This window comes from Ascaphus truei, chromosome 17 (assembly GCF_040206685.1).
Source record: "Ascaphus truei isolate aAscTru1 chromosome 17, aAscTru1.hap1, whole genome shotgun sequence".
Classification (NCBI taxonomy): Eukaryota; Metazoa; Chordata; class Amphibia; order Anura; family Ascaphidae; genus Ascaphus; species Ascaphus truei.
This window is the reverse complement of record NC_134499.1, coordinates 41,328,349-41,344,200: the sequence shown is the minus strand read 5'-3', so window position 1 is coordinate 41,344,200 and position 15,852 is coordinate 41,328,349. Positions and strand designations below refer to the sequence as shown.

At 42.9% G+C, this 15,852-nt stretch overlaps 1 protein-coding gene across 3 annotated transcripts in view; it reads right to left on the bottom strand.

Moving 5' to 3' along the window:
- Positions 1–15,852, bottom strand: part of SLC6A11 (solute carrier family 6 member 11) — an 87,015-nt gene that overhangs the window by 45,020 nt on the left and 26,143 nt on the right. For all 3 annotated transcript variants that reach the window (XM_075574935.1, XM_075574933.1, XM_075574934.1), the window contains exon 6: positions 3,992–4,124. In XM_075574935.1, coding sequence (XP_075431050.1) covers positions 3,992–4,124 — 133 coding nt within the window. The remainder of the gene's footprint in view (positions 1–3,991; positions 4,125–15,852) is intronic.

Genomic DNA, 15,852 nt, shown 5'->3' with positions numbered 1-15,852 from the left:
ATAAAGAAATCTACTAAAAGTCTACCTCCCCTGTCTGTAGCATCAGATACATCTCCAGCGACGGCCGCCGACAGATTTCCAGGACAAGAGCCCCCCCACCACTCCCGTGTCAGCCCTCCACTTTCACACCTGTATTTCTCTCACCCCTCTGACTCCCATTCTTCCTCCTTTCTTCCACACTCACTAGCCTTCCTCTCTTACACCCACTCTCTCCTCCCCCCCTCTGCTATCACTCAATTACCCCCTCTCACTCAATCCCCACCCTTCTCACACTCATTACCCCGTCCTCCCCTGGCACACACACAACCCCCCGCCCCCCAAAACTCATGCAATTCCCCCTACCAATACAAAACTACCCCCTCTCCAAATACGGACACCACTACACCCCCCCAAGACATAATTACCACTACCTCCCCCCAAAAATACAATTACCGCTCCCGCTAACACTTGTTATTTTTTCAATCTGATTAGCTTTGAGGATTCTCGTTAACAATAAGAAAAATAACGTACGTTCCTTATTTATGGACCGTCCCGTTATTAGGTAGAAATGAGCGGCCTTCCCAGGATCTCCCCCTTACTTTCTCGCAGGAAGCTAAGCTGCTGCCAGAGCTGCCTGACATTACATACACTTTAGCCTTTTACAACTTGGCCAAAATGATTGCGACAATTGTACAGTATTTGAGACACTTTTACACATCTGTACTTATTAACACTACAAGAACCCTGGCAGTAATATATAATCACGTCTAAAGAAATAGCATGCAGTACTGCACTGTATGTACGAAACAGATCAGAGAAATTATAACGTGAAGAACAGAAAATTGCAAAGATTATCTAATAAAGTTGACATACCATTTATTCTATGAAAATCAAGGAATATATATATATCCCAATTTCAGGTTTAAATCTATGCAAATTAGTATCCCTCCAGCATATAAAACTAGATGATTTACTGTAGATTGTTGTGAAAAAAGAAATGTGCTTTATACAGGATGAAAACCTAATTTACACAAACTGTTGTACAAATTTGACTGATTGTTTTCATGTACCAAAAAATACAGTAAGTGAAAGAATGGCATAGGGACCATGCAGTATATAAAAGGGCCGTACAGTGTCTTAATGTGCTGGAAAGTGTCTTATGGAATAGTTCAGCTTAGTAAATGTTGCCTATTAAGTAACATATTTTAATGTTTCACCAGCCAACAGTCCATTATTCTCTTAGAAATACTGTACATGATTTAGCTCTAACCGCAAGCTGATTGCATTAGTATGTTATTATGTTAATTCATTCTAATTTTATCTTTCTGGGGCTGTTTTAAAATATGATTTACTTTTTCCTGCATTTTCCTTCTGCTCTGTGAAAAACAAGCAAAAAACACTGCAAATAATATGTTATCTACAACATTTCTGACTAGGTAAATAGTGATTTCAACATACCCCGTGACTATCTCAGAATGCTTTTATGTTTATTACTATAGTTTCTTTTTAATCCTATATATAACAATGAGCTTACTTGTTTAGGGCCAAGATGTTAATCCTATGATGCGAGAATCTATGAGATGCATCATAATTAGATATATACAGCTGTAAAAATGGTGTTTGGTCATAAAATGTGTGAATACTCTGTGTATTTTAGCATTGATATCTAACTGGTTGGTGCTTTTGTTTGTAATGCAAGGTACTGTGTGTGTGTGTGTGTGTGTGTGCGTACGTGTGTGTGTGTGTGCGTGCGTGTGTGTGTGTGTGTGTGCGCACGCACGCGTGTGTGTGTGTGTGTATGTGTGTGTGTGTGTGTGTGTGTGTGTGTGTGTGTGTGTGTGTGTGTCTGTGTGTGCGCGTTTGTTGCAGTATACTTACAGTACAAGGAGCAGACATTAGAAGTTGGGGAAGTTCTGTGGTATACATATTATACATATAATGGGATGAGCTGTGGGCTGTGTCATAAACTGTTTCCCTTTTATCTGTCAAACAATCCACATGTAGATTATCCTACTAATAAGTGTGTTACAAATAATAAATATAAATAACTTAGCTAACACGGTTTTTCCTACATCTGATAAAGTCACGCGCATAAAAATGTTTGATTTGTGTAACCTTTTGTCACGGTGCCTTCTTCAGGGTCTCATACAGATGTGAGAGGACTTACTATCCTCACTACCCCTGAGATAGCGCTACCACTATATATCACTGCGCTGGGGTGACAGTCCTCACTGGGTTGGCCGCGGTCATGCAGCTTGCCATGCTAGAAACAATAAGTCCTGCTACATCTGTACAGAAGGGGAGATTCTCTGCAAGGGGTCATGCCCTGGGATCCTACAGTAACTGAGTTTGCATCGTTACATACTGTAGTTACATAGTTACATAGTTACATAGTTACATAGTTACATACTGTAGTTACATAGTTACATAGTTACATAGTAGATCCGGTTGAAAAAAGACATGCGTCCAGTTAGTTCAACCTGTGCTAAATTTAGATGACAAATACTTTATTCTATATCCGTACGTACTTACAGTATATTGATCCAGAGGAAGGCAAACACAAACCCCAGTGACACATTATCCAATGATATCACCTAAGGGGAAAAATAAATTCCTTCCTGACTCCAATGGAGTCAGTTAATGCGGGATGTGGGATCCCAGCGCGTTAACCTGTACCAGAGGTTAGTGACTCTTCCCCACAGTACCTTTTGTTTCCAAACTATTAAGGTACTGTATTATATTACTGCAAATGCATTTAAATATTGTGATCTTGCAACAATGAATTTGTTTGAAGCAGCAGAAGAAAAACTGATAAAACAATTGTCTCTATTGTATTCTATTTGTAATGTATGTTACAGCTACATTATAATTCCATGCAAATATATGTAAACCAAAAGAACTCAAATACGGGATGAATAAAGGTCACAGAAAAAAAATCTCAAATGTTCATTTTATTAAATTAATCAGTGACAGGAGAAATTCTGATGAATCCCCTAAGGAGAATTACCATTAAAATGATTGCTAAAAATAACATGCTCACAGAGCGTTTCCCTTTTGGAATGATACTGCAAAGTGTGAAGGTAAGTAATAATGATGAGGCAATCCAGCCATACATACTTCATGAGTCTGCTTATATAACAGTGGTCAAAACATGTACGTAGTCCTCGTTAAGCTCTTCAAATTGCTGTTCAAGCTTTACAAAACAAATAATAATAGTGTAGTCTCATATCAGCAGTATTCAGTGGTCAAAGAGCGTCCAAATACTCCCCTATATATCCCCTGTGTTCTGTGAATGACCCCTTCCATTCAGCGCATGACCCCCTCTGTTCTGCGCATGACCCCCTCCGGTCTGCGCATGACCCCCTCTGTTCAGCGCATGACCCCCTCCTTTCTGCGCATGACCCCCTCCGGTCTGCGCATGACCGGTTTCTGCGCATGACCCCCTCCGGTCGGCACATGACCCCCTCCAGTCTGTGCATGACCCCCTCTGGTCGGCACATGACCCCCTCCATTCTGCGCATGACCCCCTTTTTTCTGCGCATGACCCCCTCTGTTCTGCGCATGACACCCTCCGGTCGGCACATGACCCTTTGCGCATGACCCCCTCTGTTCTGCGCATGACCCCCTTTTTTCTGCGCATGACCCCCTTTTTTCTGCGCATGACCCCCTCCATTCTGCGCATGACCCCCTCCGGTCAGCACATGACCCTCTGCGCATGACCCCCTCTAGTCTGTGCATGACCCCCTCCGTTCTGCGCATGACCCCCTCCGTTCTGCGCATGACCCCCTTTTTTCTGCGCATGACCCCCTCCGTTCTGCGCATGACCCCCTCCGGTCGGCACATGACCCTCTGCGCATGACCCCCTCCGTTCTGCGCATGACCCCCTCCGTGCTGCGCATGACCCCCTTTTTTCTGCGCATGACCCCCTTTTTTCTGCGCATGACCCCCTCCGGTCGGCACATGACGGGTAGCATAACATACATAATAAATTAAAAAGCATTATGACACTTACTTTTCCAGTTGATTTTGTCCCTTTCCATATGCAAAAATAGCAAACAGTCCATGCACCAAGAAGACAAAGTGCTAATTCCCAGCGGAGATTTCCAACATGCTCAATCCCATCTGAGATGGCTAACACTCTGCGTCTGTGAAAGAGGAAAAACATATTCATAACAAAGATGGGCTAAAGTTTCAGATTTGCTCCTTTCCATCTGATATATACTGTGCACAGAGCCAGTGTAAGTTATCACAAGGCTCATCACTTCCATTTATGTAAACTTGGCATCCAGGTGATAAATGGAAAAGGCACCTATAAGAAATTTGCACGTTAGAGATGGACAAAACCAGGTGTGAGACATCAGAACCTACCAGAACCTCACAAAACCAAATCCAAAACTAAAACGCTTGAGATTTTAAGAACCAAAATCCTCCAAAATGTAGAAATCAAACTAAATAAATCAAATTTAGGCAAAACCAGAACCAAGATCCAATTTGTTTAGAAAGGAAACATGGATGAAAGTGCTGATATTGCATTCGCTCCATCCGTTTCATCGAGTTCTATAGTGGAGAAATAGACTGGCATTATAGATTATGGGGAACAACAGCATCCAATCCATGGTTATTAGTCTATAACAGATATCAGAAGTCACATCACCTTATGAAACACAACCAACACCAATACTTAGATGTAAAGGCAATATCTACTAATCAATATCTCCTGTGTACTTACTCTGTCCTACATCTCTAATCAGATTATGGGAGTTGCTGATCCAGCTATTCTAGTTGCCCTCTGGGAATAAAATAATTTACCCTTACACAACTATTCTGATTTACTTTGCATATCCACTGTGGATGCCTAGCTTTAATTTTCTCTTATTTCTCTCTCTGTAATTTTTGGGCTTCTATGCTGTACTGTAGGTTATGGAGAGGCTTGCTTTAGTATATTGTAATTTTTGGTGTCCTTTTTTGTATGTTTTGAGCTTGTTCTCTGTAACGATAGCTATAGTTAATTGTGTAATTGGTATGGATGGTATTTTAATTGTTTAGGGATGTAATTCATGTCTGTTAATTCATTGATGGTGACTTTATTGCATTACATAATTTACTTCTTGTGATGTCAGGCTATTTTAGTTGGATTATTGTATTGTTAACATTGATTTGCAGCGTGTACATGTAGCTTACATGTTATGCTACATGTATACACTGTAAATGCAATGTTTTAAGTGGCATTTGAGGCTTCAGATTGAATGATTAAATGAGATTTGTTTAGGAAATTGCTTTTTAATTCATTGAGGATGTTATGCATAAGTGCTGTTGCCATTGCAGGATGGCTTCACCCCTTAATTACCTTTGAGGTTAGTACCCGATAAGGTGATTAAGGGCTTCATTGGTATGTTAATGGCATTGATATGTATTGGCTATTTATTATTTTGGCAACGGACCCCAAGGATGATGCTGGCGACGGAGCCTTCTTATTGATGAGGTTAGTAGAATTTTCTTTATTTTACTATGGTATTTAATGTGTTTAATAATGGCCAAATAATGTATTATCCCTATGTGGATAATAGTTATTTGGCACATTATTGTACTGTATGTGTTGGGGGGAGGGGGTATTGGCCCACAGGGTATGTGGTAGGCCTCTCTTGTGGGTAGTGGGTGAGGGTGGTTAGGCCTCAGGGGGTGGGGGGGGTTAGTGGGGGAGGGTATGTGGGTGATGGTGGGTTAACCCCTTAATGACTGTAGCGGTTAATAACCGCTATGGTGATTAAGGGGTTAGGGGACATTACATTGGATGTTTTTATTCTTGTGTCTGTTTTGCAGAAGCGGATGGGGCATGGGCAGGATGAAGATGAGGATGGCCTTCATCGTGGCAGCCGCACATGGGTGAGTGCTATATGTATTTAATGTCTTTATTGTTCTGTATGTATTTTAAATGGACAGCTGCACTATTAGCCATTTGTGGATAAAAGTAATTGTGCCCATTACTGTTTTGTATGTTAGGGGGGTATAGGTGTTGTTGGGGTCATATATATATATTTATCTATATATATATATATATATATATATATATATATATATTTAGTTAGTGTGGGGCTGTTGTGTGTATTTTTTTTATTGTGGGTAGTGGGGGTGGGTGAAGGGGGTATTAGCCCCAACGGTGGTTGTTTAGGGCTTGCGGGTGGGTAGCGGGAGGCCTTAAACCCTTCATGACCTTAGCGGTATTAACCGCTACGGTCGTGAAGGGGTTAAGTGCACCCGCAACCCCCCCGCAAGCCCTAAACAAACAACAAGGGCCAAATACCCCCTTCACCCACCCCCGCTACCCACAATAAAGCTGGCACAGCTGTTTAACCCCTTCATTACCTTAGCGGTTAACCGCTAAGGTAATGAAGAGGACTTTAAATGCATTTTTCCTGCCTCGGATGCATGCCGGGGGGGTCTGGTGCTGATATTAATGGTATCAGCTCCGGAGACCCCCGGCATCAATCCCAGCCAGGAAAAAGGCCAGAATTTTTTCTAAGTGCTAAGTGCCGATCCGCCACTCATCCGCCACTCATCTTTTTCTTGCGTGGCTGATCCGCCAGCAAAATGCTATTCTAGAGAGGCGAATAGCTCCGCTTAGCTACTCGCCTCTACTAGAATATAGCGTGGCGGAAAAAGTTGGATTTTTTGGCGGAAAGTGCCTTCTCGCCCCGCTACCGGCGGAAAAAAAAAAACCGCCAGCCAAACTGGTGTTTTTTTTTAATCTCGCCATTTTCTGGCCCCTTTCTGGCCCCTTTCTGAATACACATAGGCTTTTTAGGTGGGAAAGTGGCGAGAAATGCCTTTCCGCTGCTTACTGCATAGAGCCCTAAGTCTTGGATTTGTGATTGTGCTGAAAATCATGAATTAAATAAACATGCTTGCCAGCACAATGTCAAAAATGATTTGTATTTATAAGTACTTCGGCATGTACGGTATAACAGTATAACTCTGAAACATATACTTTAAGGTAGACTGTTGTAATGTCAGGCTGCTGATACAAGTTTCATCTTCTTCTTATGCTTCTCAAGGGGTCTACAGAACAAAGCATTGGGCTATATTTACTATGCACTACTGCTCCATATGCCCCCTGCCAATATGTCCTAGTAAATAAAGCCCCTTATAGACCATTTAAGGAAGGTGTCTAATGGAATAACACCACATAAATATGTCCGTTTATGGCCCATTAACTTAAATGAGCCATAAAGGGTTTTCTGGCATGAAAGCAAACACTTTTCTTCTTAATAAATAAGGCCCATTAAGTTTATTGAGAATGATGGATTTTTTGCCATAGTATTATTTTTGGCATTCTTACCATTATAAGTGCAGTATGCAGTGTTGTAAGTGTGTTGGTAGTAGGGGGTAAAGACGAGTATCAGTACTTTTCTATTTACAGCCTACTTACAATGACACAGGAAGATACCTTAAGGTTGGAGGAAAGGAGATTTCACCAGCAACAAAGGAAAGGGTTCCTTACAGTAAGGGCAGTTACAGTGTGGAATTCATTACCCATGGAGACTGTGATGGCAGATACAATAGATATCTTTAAAAAAAAAGTTGGATATCTTTTTAGAAAGGAAAGGTATTCATGGATATACCCAATAAATATACATGGGAATGTTGTTGATACAGGGAGTAATCAGATTGCCAATATTTGGAGTCAGGAAGGAATTTTAGTTTTGCTTCCATATGAGATATCATTAGATAATGTGTCACTGGGGTTTTTGTTTGCCTTCCTCTTGATCAATATACTATAAATACAAATATAGGATAACGTATCTGCCGTCTAAATGTAACTATGATTGAACCGATGGACATATGTATGTCTTTGTTTAACCTCATCATGTAACTATGTAACCTCAGAGTACCACTTTATTTTATTTTCAACCTCGGATTATCACTATTTCTTTGTCCTGTCAAACTTACAGTTCCACTTGTTATTAAAAGAAAAATGTAATTATTTTAGGAATAGTTCTACTTTCTAAGCATAAATGTTGTATAGATCTTTCTAAAATATGGTTCAAATAGCTTTACCCCAATGTTAAATGCGTGTAAAATTACCTTAAATAAGGTACAGTAGAATTACTAATTTACACCACATTAACCACTGTGGCTATGTATCATCTACTACATACTACAACATACTACCATACTACTACATACTACTGTACTTAGAAGCAAAACCATTGTTTACTTAAAAATGCTGGAATTAGTCCTTTGGAGATCTATACAAAAGTACAGCAGAAGAGAATTATCCTTCAAAATCTGTAGCGCGCATAGCGCGCATTCAGACTGAATACTTGAAAAACAAAATGCCAGGATGAAATGAGTTTTGAAAGCTGTGTGGTCTTGTTATTTCAGTTTCTGTGAGTGCTGTTCTCACAATGTCTGAAGTACAGTATGCCGTTCCCAGAGGCTTGGGGAGCTTTGTTTTCCCTGGGAAAGAGCTCTGTTAACTGTATTTTTAATTTGTAGCTTTGAAACATGTTCTTTAACAGTTTGTTTTTAGTGCCACCTACACACACACACATATGAAAAGAAAGAAAAACTAGAATAAGGATCGCTGTAGAACATGTCTTGGGAAATATATACATAGTTACAGTATATTTACACTTTATTAGGAAATATTATAATTAAATTCATAAATGGATGGGAAAAAACAGTGGGCTAAAACACTACATTTTATACACATTTAATATAATATGTGCATTGCATTAGTGTAATTCCTCACTATTAGCTTCCCCTAATGCAACATAAAACCACTTCCTGAAATTACTTAATGCAGCGCTCCTCGTAGCGTTTCTTGCTTTGTTTATTTATTTATTTTAGTTATAGGATTGAAGCAGGGGGTCTCTGGAGCAGAACTACGATAGTTTCAGCCCTGGGGACCCCCTTCTTACGGAGATACTTACTCCCATAGGGGACGCCAGTTCCGTCTTCGTGTTTAAATGTTCCTTGTCACCTAGACCAATAGGAAGCTGCGAGGGATGACATCACGGCTTCCTATTGGCTTTCAAGATGCAGGACATTTAAAGCCACCATTATGTTAGCCCCAACAAGCCTTGTCGGAGCTGCAACCTGCAGAGATACCGGCACCCCCTGCGGAGGTATCTCAGTAAGCAGGGCGTCCTCAGAGCTGAAATGAACAGAGTGCAGTTCCGGAGACCCCCTGCGGATGAAATTATCACAGTGCAGCTCCGGAGACCCCCTGCTCCAGGGACCCCCAACCTCAATCCTATAACTAAAATAAATAAACAAAGCAAGAAATGCAACAGGGAGCGCTGCTTAACCGAAGTAAGCGGAGCTAAATGTGAACCAACAATTAGAGGCATTGACAATAAGAGACTTATTGGAAGATCCTCCTATTGTGTCAATTTAGCATTTGCCGGTGTGCATGTGTGCAGAGTTATTATGTAGTGTGTGCGTACATTCAGTGATTAGGGGCATCTGACCTTTATACAGTATACTGAGGTGCACATTTTTATTCCTAGGGCTTCATATTTTGTATCTGATGACAGGACAGTGATAGCCTGAAAAGCAAAACATACATCACAGGTAATAATGTCCTCTGGGACTTTAGGCTTCTAAATAAAAAATTAATATCCTCAATATACAAGTTAAATGTTTTCTATGAACTTTCTGATTTTTCACACAATTTGGGGGGCAAGTATTGAGGACATTTTGGAGTAATAGCAAATTGATGCTGAATTGGGCATTTTCATCTAAATCTCTTGGTATTTACGGCCAATATGTATTTACAGCAAATGTGGTGCAATTCTGGGGGGGAAATGGATCAAAGGCAAAATCCTACTGATTTCAGTTGATTTTATGTTTTATTTGATACACATGATGCAGATTTTTTGCCCTAACAAGTACGGGCATATGTACTTTGCACTTCTTGTGCCCCACTAACATGAACTTGGGGACATGAGGGGTTATTTACTGAAGACTCCTCGCTGCAAACATGGGGCAAAACCAGTGAGAAACAATTGCACCATATTTACAGAGTGTAAGCTCTCGGGACGGGACCCTTCCTAACATAACAATGTATGTTGTTTGATATTTTATTTTTTTCATCCTCCAACCCGATTGTACTTCGCTACGGAATATGTTAGCATTTTTTAAATAAATGATAATATTAATAAATAAAGGAAAAACTTCAGTTGTTTTCAATGGGATTCTTTTCTTTGACACTGTAAGTATGGTGCTGTTATGCACTGATTTTGCCCCACGTTTGCACCTGGGAAGTATAATATATAAACCCCAGCGAATGCCTATTGGAGCAGGTAGACAATAGTTACAGTAAGTAACACACGTACAATAGTTCAAGAGATGTTTTGAATTCTGCATCTACTACGTGTCCTGTTCATACCTTTTTATTACCGCTGCCAAGTTCATGAAACCGAATTCCCAAGCTTCTAACCCTTAACACCACCACACACCGAGAATAGAAAGCTGCTATGTGCCAACAGCACTTTTTAAATTGTGTACAACATCAGGAATATAGTAAATGGAAAAAAGCATGGCACCTGTATTTTGGCTGGCGGTTATTGAGCTTGAAATTGGGAACATATTGGAACAGAACATTCATTGTAACATTCTATTTGCACAAAAAGCAGCGCTGCTGGCTGGATAATGCAAAGACATCAGTAAAAGGCAAGACTGTATTAGCACAGTCCTGCTAATTGAAATGCTAATTTGTCTTAGCACAAAGATTTAATTTGTTTTCCCTCTTTAGGACTTTAAAGGCAAAATAAAACAAATCACCTCTTTAAATTCATTTACTGACTGGAAAATCTGTCAGCAGGAGATTTATAAAAAAAAAAGAAGGTTGAACCTTTAGTGCTTTAATGACTTAAGTATTTGCAAAAACAGATTGTATAAGCTACTCGTGTGTAAAAACGGGATTTGTTATTCGTTAATGGGAAATATGTTTTTCCCCCTTTTGTAGATAAATCATAAAACCATTGCAAAACCATAAATACTCAAATTGAAGTAAAGTAACTATAGAGAATTAGACATATTGCTGTGCAATATAAGTATTATAAATAGTATATTTAATTTGCCACTTTTGTATAATATCTAAGTACGTCCATCAGGAACAAAAAGCGGAGCACACAGCTATGAAGAAACAAGGGGCTACACCCCAATGTGATAAAAATAAAAGTACCTTTATTCCATGGTACACGTGGTGACACGTAGATAAAACACTCTGACGCGTTTCAGGCCGTAGCCCTTTATCAAAGAGACATCGGAAGGTAATGCCGGTATCTCACAGCAGTTTAAAGGTCATGTGGGCCAATAGGAAGCCGCAAGAAGGATGTTACGGATTCCTATTGTCCCGTGGGACAAGGGCCCTTTAAATAGACATTTTCTGCGCCCAGCTGGAGGTTCTGCTGCTGTCAGTGCTTTTCCATGTAAGTATCTCAGGAGCCATAATGTGTCCGGGTATCTAAAATCTAAAGGTTGGCCTGAGACTGAACTATCATTTAGTCATTCAATAGTGTGATGACATTTAAATTAATTTGTTATACAATATTTACATCTGAAGAAGATCGTAACTTAAAACAACCTTGTGAAATTCTGGTGGTATGCATTTAACAAGATTAATAACAAGAACTGTGTATTATAGTAACTAGTGATTTTCAAGATATACTGTTGCACATTTTCAAAAGAAACCATTTAATGCAAGCATCTGTAAACTAAATATATCTATTTCAGATACTATCTTCTATTACATAGGTTTCAATAGAAATTACAGTTTTAAAACTCCTAGTTTATGCCAGTAAAAATGGGTGTTTCTCTGTCTTTGTAAAACTAGATTATTTTCCCATTCTCTGTCTACGTTCTGTAATACATCACACCCACATGCTGTTTTGTGAATACACAATACATTATCTCTCCATCTATGTGCATGAAAGCTAGCAACATTTGCTGCCTCCTGGGGAACCAGCATAGAAAACCTCACTCATATATTTTGTTTTTCTCAAACTCGCCTTTGTGTTTTCTTAATGTTCTACTGTTTATCACTCAAACTAATTTAACCTGAGAAAATGAATTATTACCTTAGAAGGTTGCAAGATGTTTTATATTCTGTAAGGATCTTCATTTACAGTCAGGGACATGGTGAATCAATTTATGTGCTTAAGATGTACACTGTGTATGCCTGAAAGTCACTTTGTAAAACCTATTTTTCTTATGTAACGGTTATTTCTCCCCCCCCCCCCCCCCCCCAATCGCAGATAGGGACCATGTGGGGAATCTACATATGCTACAGTGTGGTGCAATACCTGTTAGGCCTCGGTCCCGCTGCGCTCGTTGGCGCGGGCGGCGGGTCGCGAGTTCCCCACCAGCAGGGGAATCCTCGCGAGCCGGTCCCGGTCCCCACTGGCTGCACAGCTGATTACACGCTGTAGCGCGTCAGCCGCTGGAGACACCAGAGAATGGTGTTTTCTAGCTTTGACGCGTGACGTGTGTGGCTGTGAGCCAATGGGGAGGGGAGGCTTCGGGAGGAGGAGAGGCTTCGGGAGGAGGAGAGGCTTTGGGGAGCGGGGAGGAGTGTGGAGGGACAGCAGGTGAGTGCCTTTCTCTGTGTGTGTGTCTGAGTGCGTGCATGCCTATCTGTGTGTGTATGTGTGTGCCCGAGTGCGTGAGTGCCTGCCTCTGTCTGTGTGTGTGTGTGTGTGTGTGTGTGTATGAGTGCCTGCCTGTGTGTGCGCGCGTGTGTGTGTATGAGTGCGTGAGTGCCTGCCTGTGTGTGCGCGTGTGTGTGTGTGTGTGTGTGTATGAATGAGTGCCTGCGTGTGTGTGTTTAAACTTACTTTCCAGCTCCAGCCCGAGTCCGTGGAGGGAGGGGGGGGAGAGTAGCGGGTCCCTCCGCTCAAGCCACGCCCCCCCTCCCGGTCAAACCGCCCACCTCCCGATCAAACCTCCCACCTCCCGCCCACCTCCCGATCAAACCTCCCACCTCCCGCCCACCTAATGATCAAACCTCCCACCTCCCGCCCACCTCCCGATCAAACCTCCCACCTCCCGCTCCGGCTCCCGCTCCCTACAGACCGCAGATCGCGGTCTGTGTATCTCAGCGCACCGCCTGTCAGCAGCGCAGGTGCGCTGACTCTGGGAGCGGGGCCTTAGCCTTAGGCTCACAGGAGAGAATGGGTTAACAAAACACAGAACCCCAGCAAGCTTTTTTTGGAAACCCCTGAGCCCCCACAAAATATATATATATATATATGTATATGTGTCAAAATGGAGTGCTATTGAGCGTGGCATATGTATACAACAGACGACAGAGAAGCCCAATGCTACATCCTCACAGGAGGCCTGAATCTCCACCACTGGGAGCCTGGGGTGTATCCTGGAACGTATGCTAACAGCGCCTCCACCTGTGCAGGGATTCCAGGTGTATAGAATGACCCCTGACACACGACCCACAAATAGGAAACACATACACTGGAGTATATATATGTAACTGTTTACTATATGGGCAAAACAATAACATCACATCACATCAATAATCACATATAGCAACATAGCCGTGTTACCCTCTGCCACTAGCTGGCAGCTATAACCTTGCCCCTAACTGGGCTATACCCTTACACCTATACCCAAGTGTCCCAATAGTCCAGCAACCCACCCACTAGGCGTGATCAGCGCCTGTAAGGAAACCGGTATGTAGGGTACAGTTGGTGCACTTGTAGAAATACCTGCCCGGGGCTCCTGCGCCCGGGTACAGCAACAACAGGAAAGGACCCGCAGCAATGGCGTCCTCTCCCAATCCAGATGATATCACCACACAGATAGTCTATCTTGAGTGATGCAGGTCTGATCCCAGACACACTTGTCACACTGCTCCCTCCTTGACAGAGCACGCAGCAGCGTCTGTCTCACTGACTAGCTACTGCTAAAATGGCAAGGTCCCTACCTTAGGGCCTCCCCTACACAGCAGCTACACATCTACTGGTGAGTTGGGCCTAGCTGGGGCCTGGGGGTAACCTGGCCTAGTGTAAAAAGCCACTTGCTCCCTACACACTACCACCCCCTCCCTTATCCCAGCTCCAACTAACTCTTCCTGTCTGCACACAACATTGTATCCTTATGCAGCATGAGAATCTGTCAGCCTTAGTGGCTGTCTGTCTGCATGTGACAGGGATCATTGGGCAGTCCCCAGAGGCTGCTGGGAGTTGTAGTCTCCTCTTGGGCTTTTCCCTATAAAGACCGCATGGGCGCCTCTCTAATGGCCGCCTATCTCTCTCTATCTGCGCCTGCGCTAGACTAATGGCCGCCGCGCCACTTTCCTGCACATGCGCAACATCTAGGGGGCCTTCCTGCCTCCCTACATTATCCTGCGCTAGGTGTAATGGCCGCCACGACTCCTCATACGCACCGCACCTGCGCGAACCCCGTGCCACTCGCAACATGGCTGCCGGTACTCCTGGGTTTACACTGCGCATGCACGACTTCATACGCATGCGCGAACGCACGCAAAATGGCTGCGTCCTGGCACTGATGTCGCCGGGAGCCCCTGCAATTGCCTGATATGGGACGGGGGTATCCGCTACTCTGCGCAGGTGAGAAGGGCCAGGGGGGACCCTGCTACACTTGTTATGTTACACAGTAGTTCTGTGCCGACTCTGACTTCTAGACTTGTTTTTGCAATTATAGCAACATTTTTACCCATTCAGCAATTGCTCTTTACATTCCATTTTTATAGGAGATGCCTGGTTTAACTGCTAATTAAATCATCTGATGTTAGAAACACTCATTATCCAAGTCGTTTTCTGCAATAAAATGAATGTATGAGCTGAACATGACATTTTCACTCAGTAGGGTACCAGTGCCTAAATAAGAAGTGATGGGCACATTGTACAATACATTCTCATATAATTTATTCTAACTAAGGCAAGAATATTGTTCAGTCCAATGTTTGATGGATCTGAATCTCCCAATTGCTTCTATAAATATGAATATCAAAAAAGGGATTGAATTGAAAGAAGATTTGATCTTTTATTTGCTTTAAATGTGTATGTGCGTGAGAGAGAGAGTGAGAGAGAGAGAGAGAGAGAGAGAGAGAGTGAGAGAGAGTGAGAGAGAGTGAGAGAGAGAGAGAGAGAGAGAGAGAGAGAGAGAGAGAGAGAGAGAGAGTGAAAGAGAGAGAGAGTGAGAGAGAGAGAGAGTGAGAGAGAGAGAGAGTGAGAGAGAGAGAGAGAGGGAGAGAGTGAGAGAGAGAGAGAGAGTGAGAGAGAGAGAGAGAAAGAGAGAGAGAGAGAGAGAGAGAGTGAGAGAGTGAGAAGGAGAGTTTGTGCGCAAGAGTGATTAATGCTGGAGCAGTTAGGCTACAGCCCCAGTCCTCACTGTGTACGCGCGCCTGGCGTCCTGGCGGCGCTTGTTTAAAGCCGCGATCTGTGGTCTTTAGGGGAGCTCTAGGGGAGCGTGGGGGCGCGGCCATGACGAGGCATATCTTCCATTCCATTGGTGCGCGCCGACCACGTCATCGCATCGCGGCACGGGAAGACAAAATTCTTGCACACGTGTCACAGCGCTTTGCGCGCCCACACACACTGCCACAGGGGCCCAACCCATAGAGGGCAGTGCTGTGGTGTGTGGCGCACACACCGTAGCGCTCGCCGCAGCGGCCACTGTGGTCCAGGCCTTATAGGCCCTGTTACGTGAGACCAGCCGACATACACAGGGATCGCAGCACAAGGCAGAGCAATGGAATAAACAAACCAGGGTTTATTGTCGCGCTAAATATCAGTCGCCCCGTCGCACTCATGCACGCGCGCTCTATAGCCGTGCGCAATGCCTTCTGGCAATTTAATTTAGGCGTGCGCGATGTCGCTCGCGCCG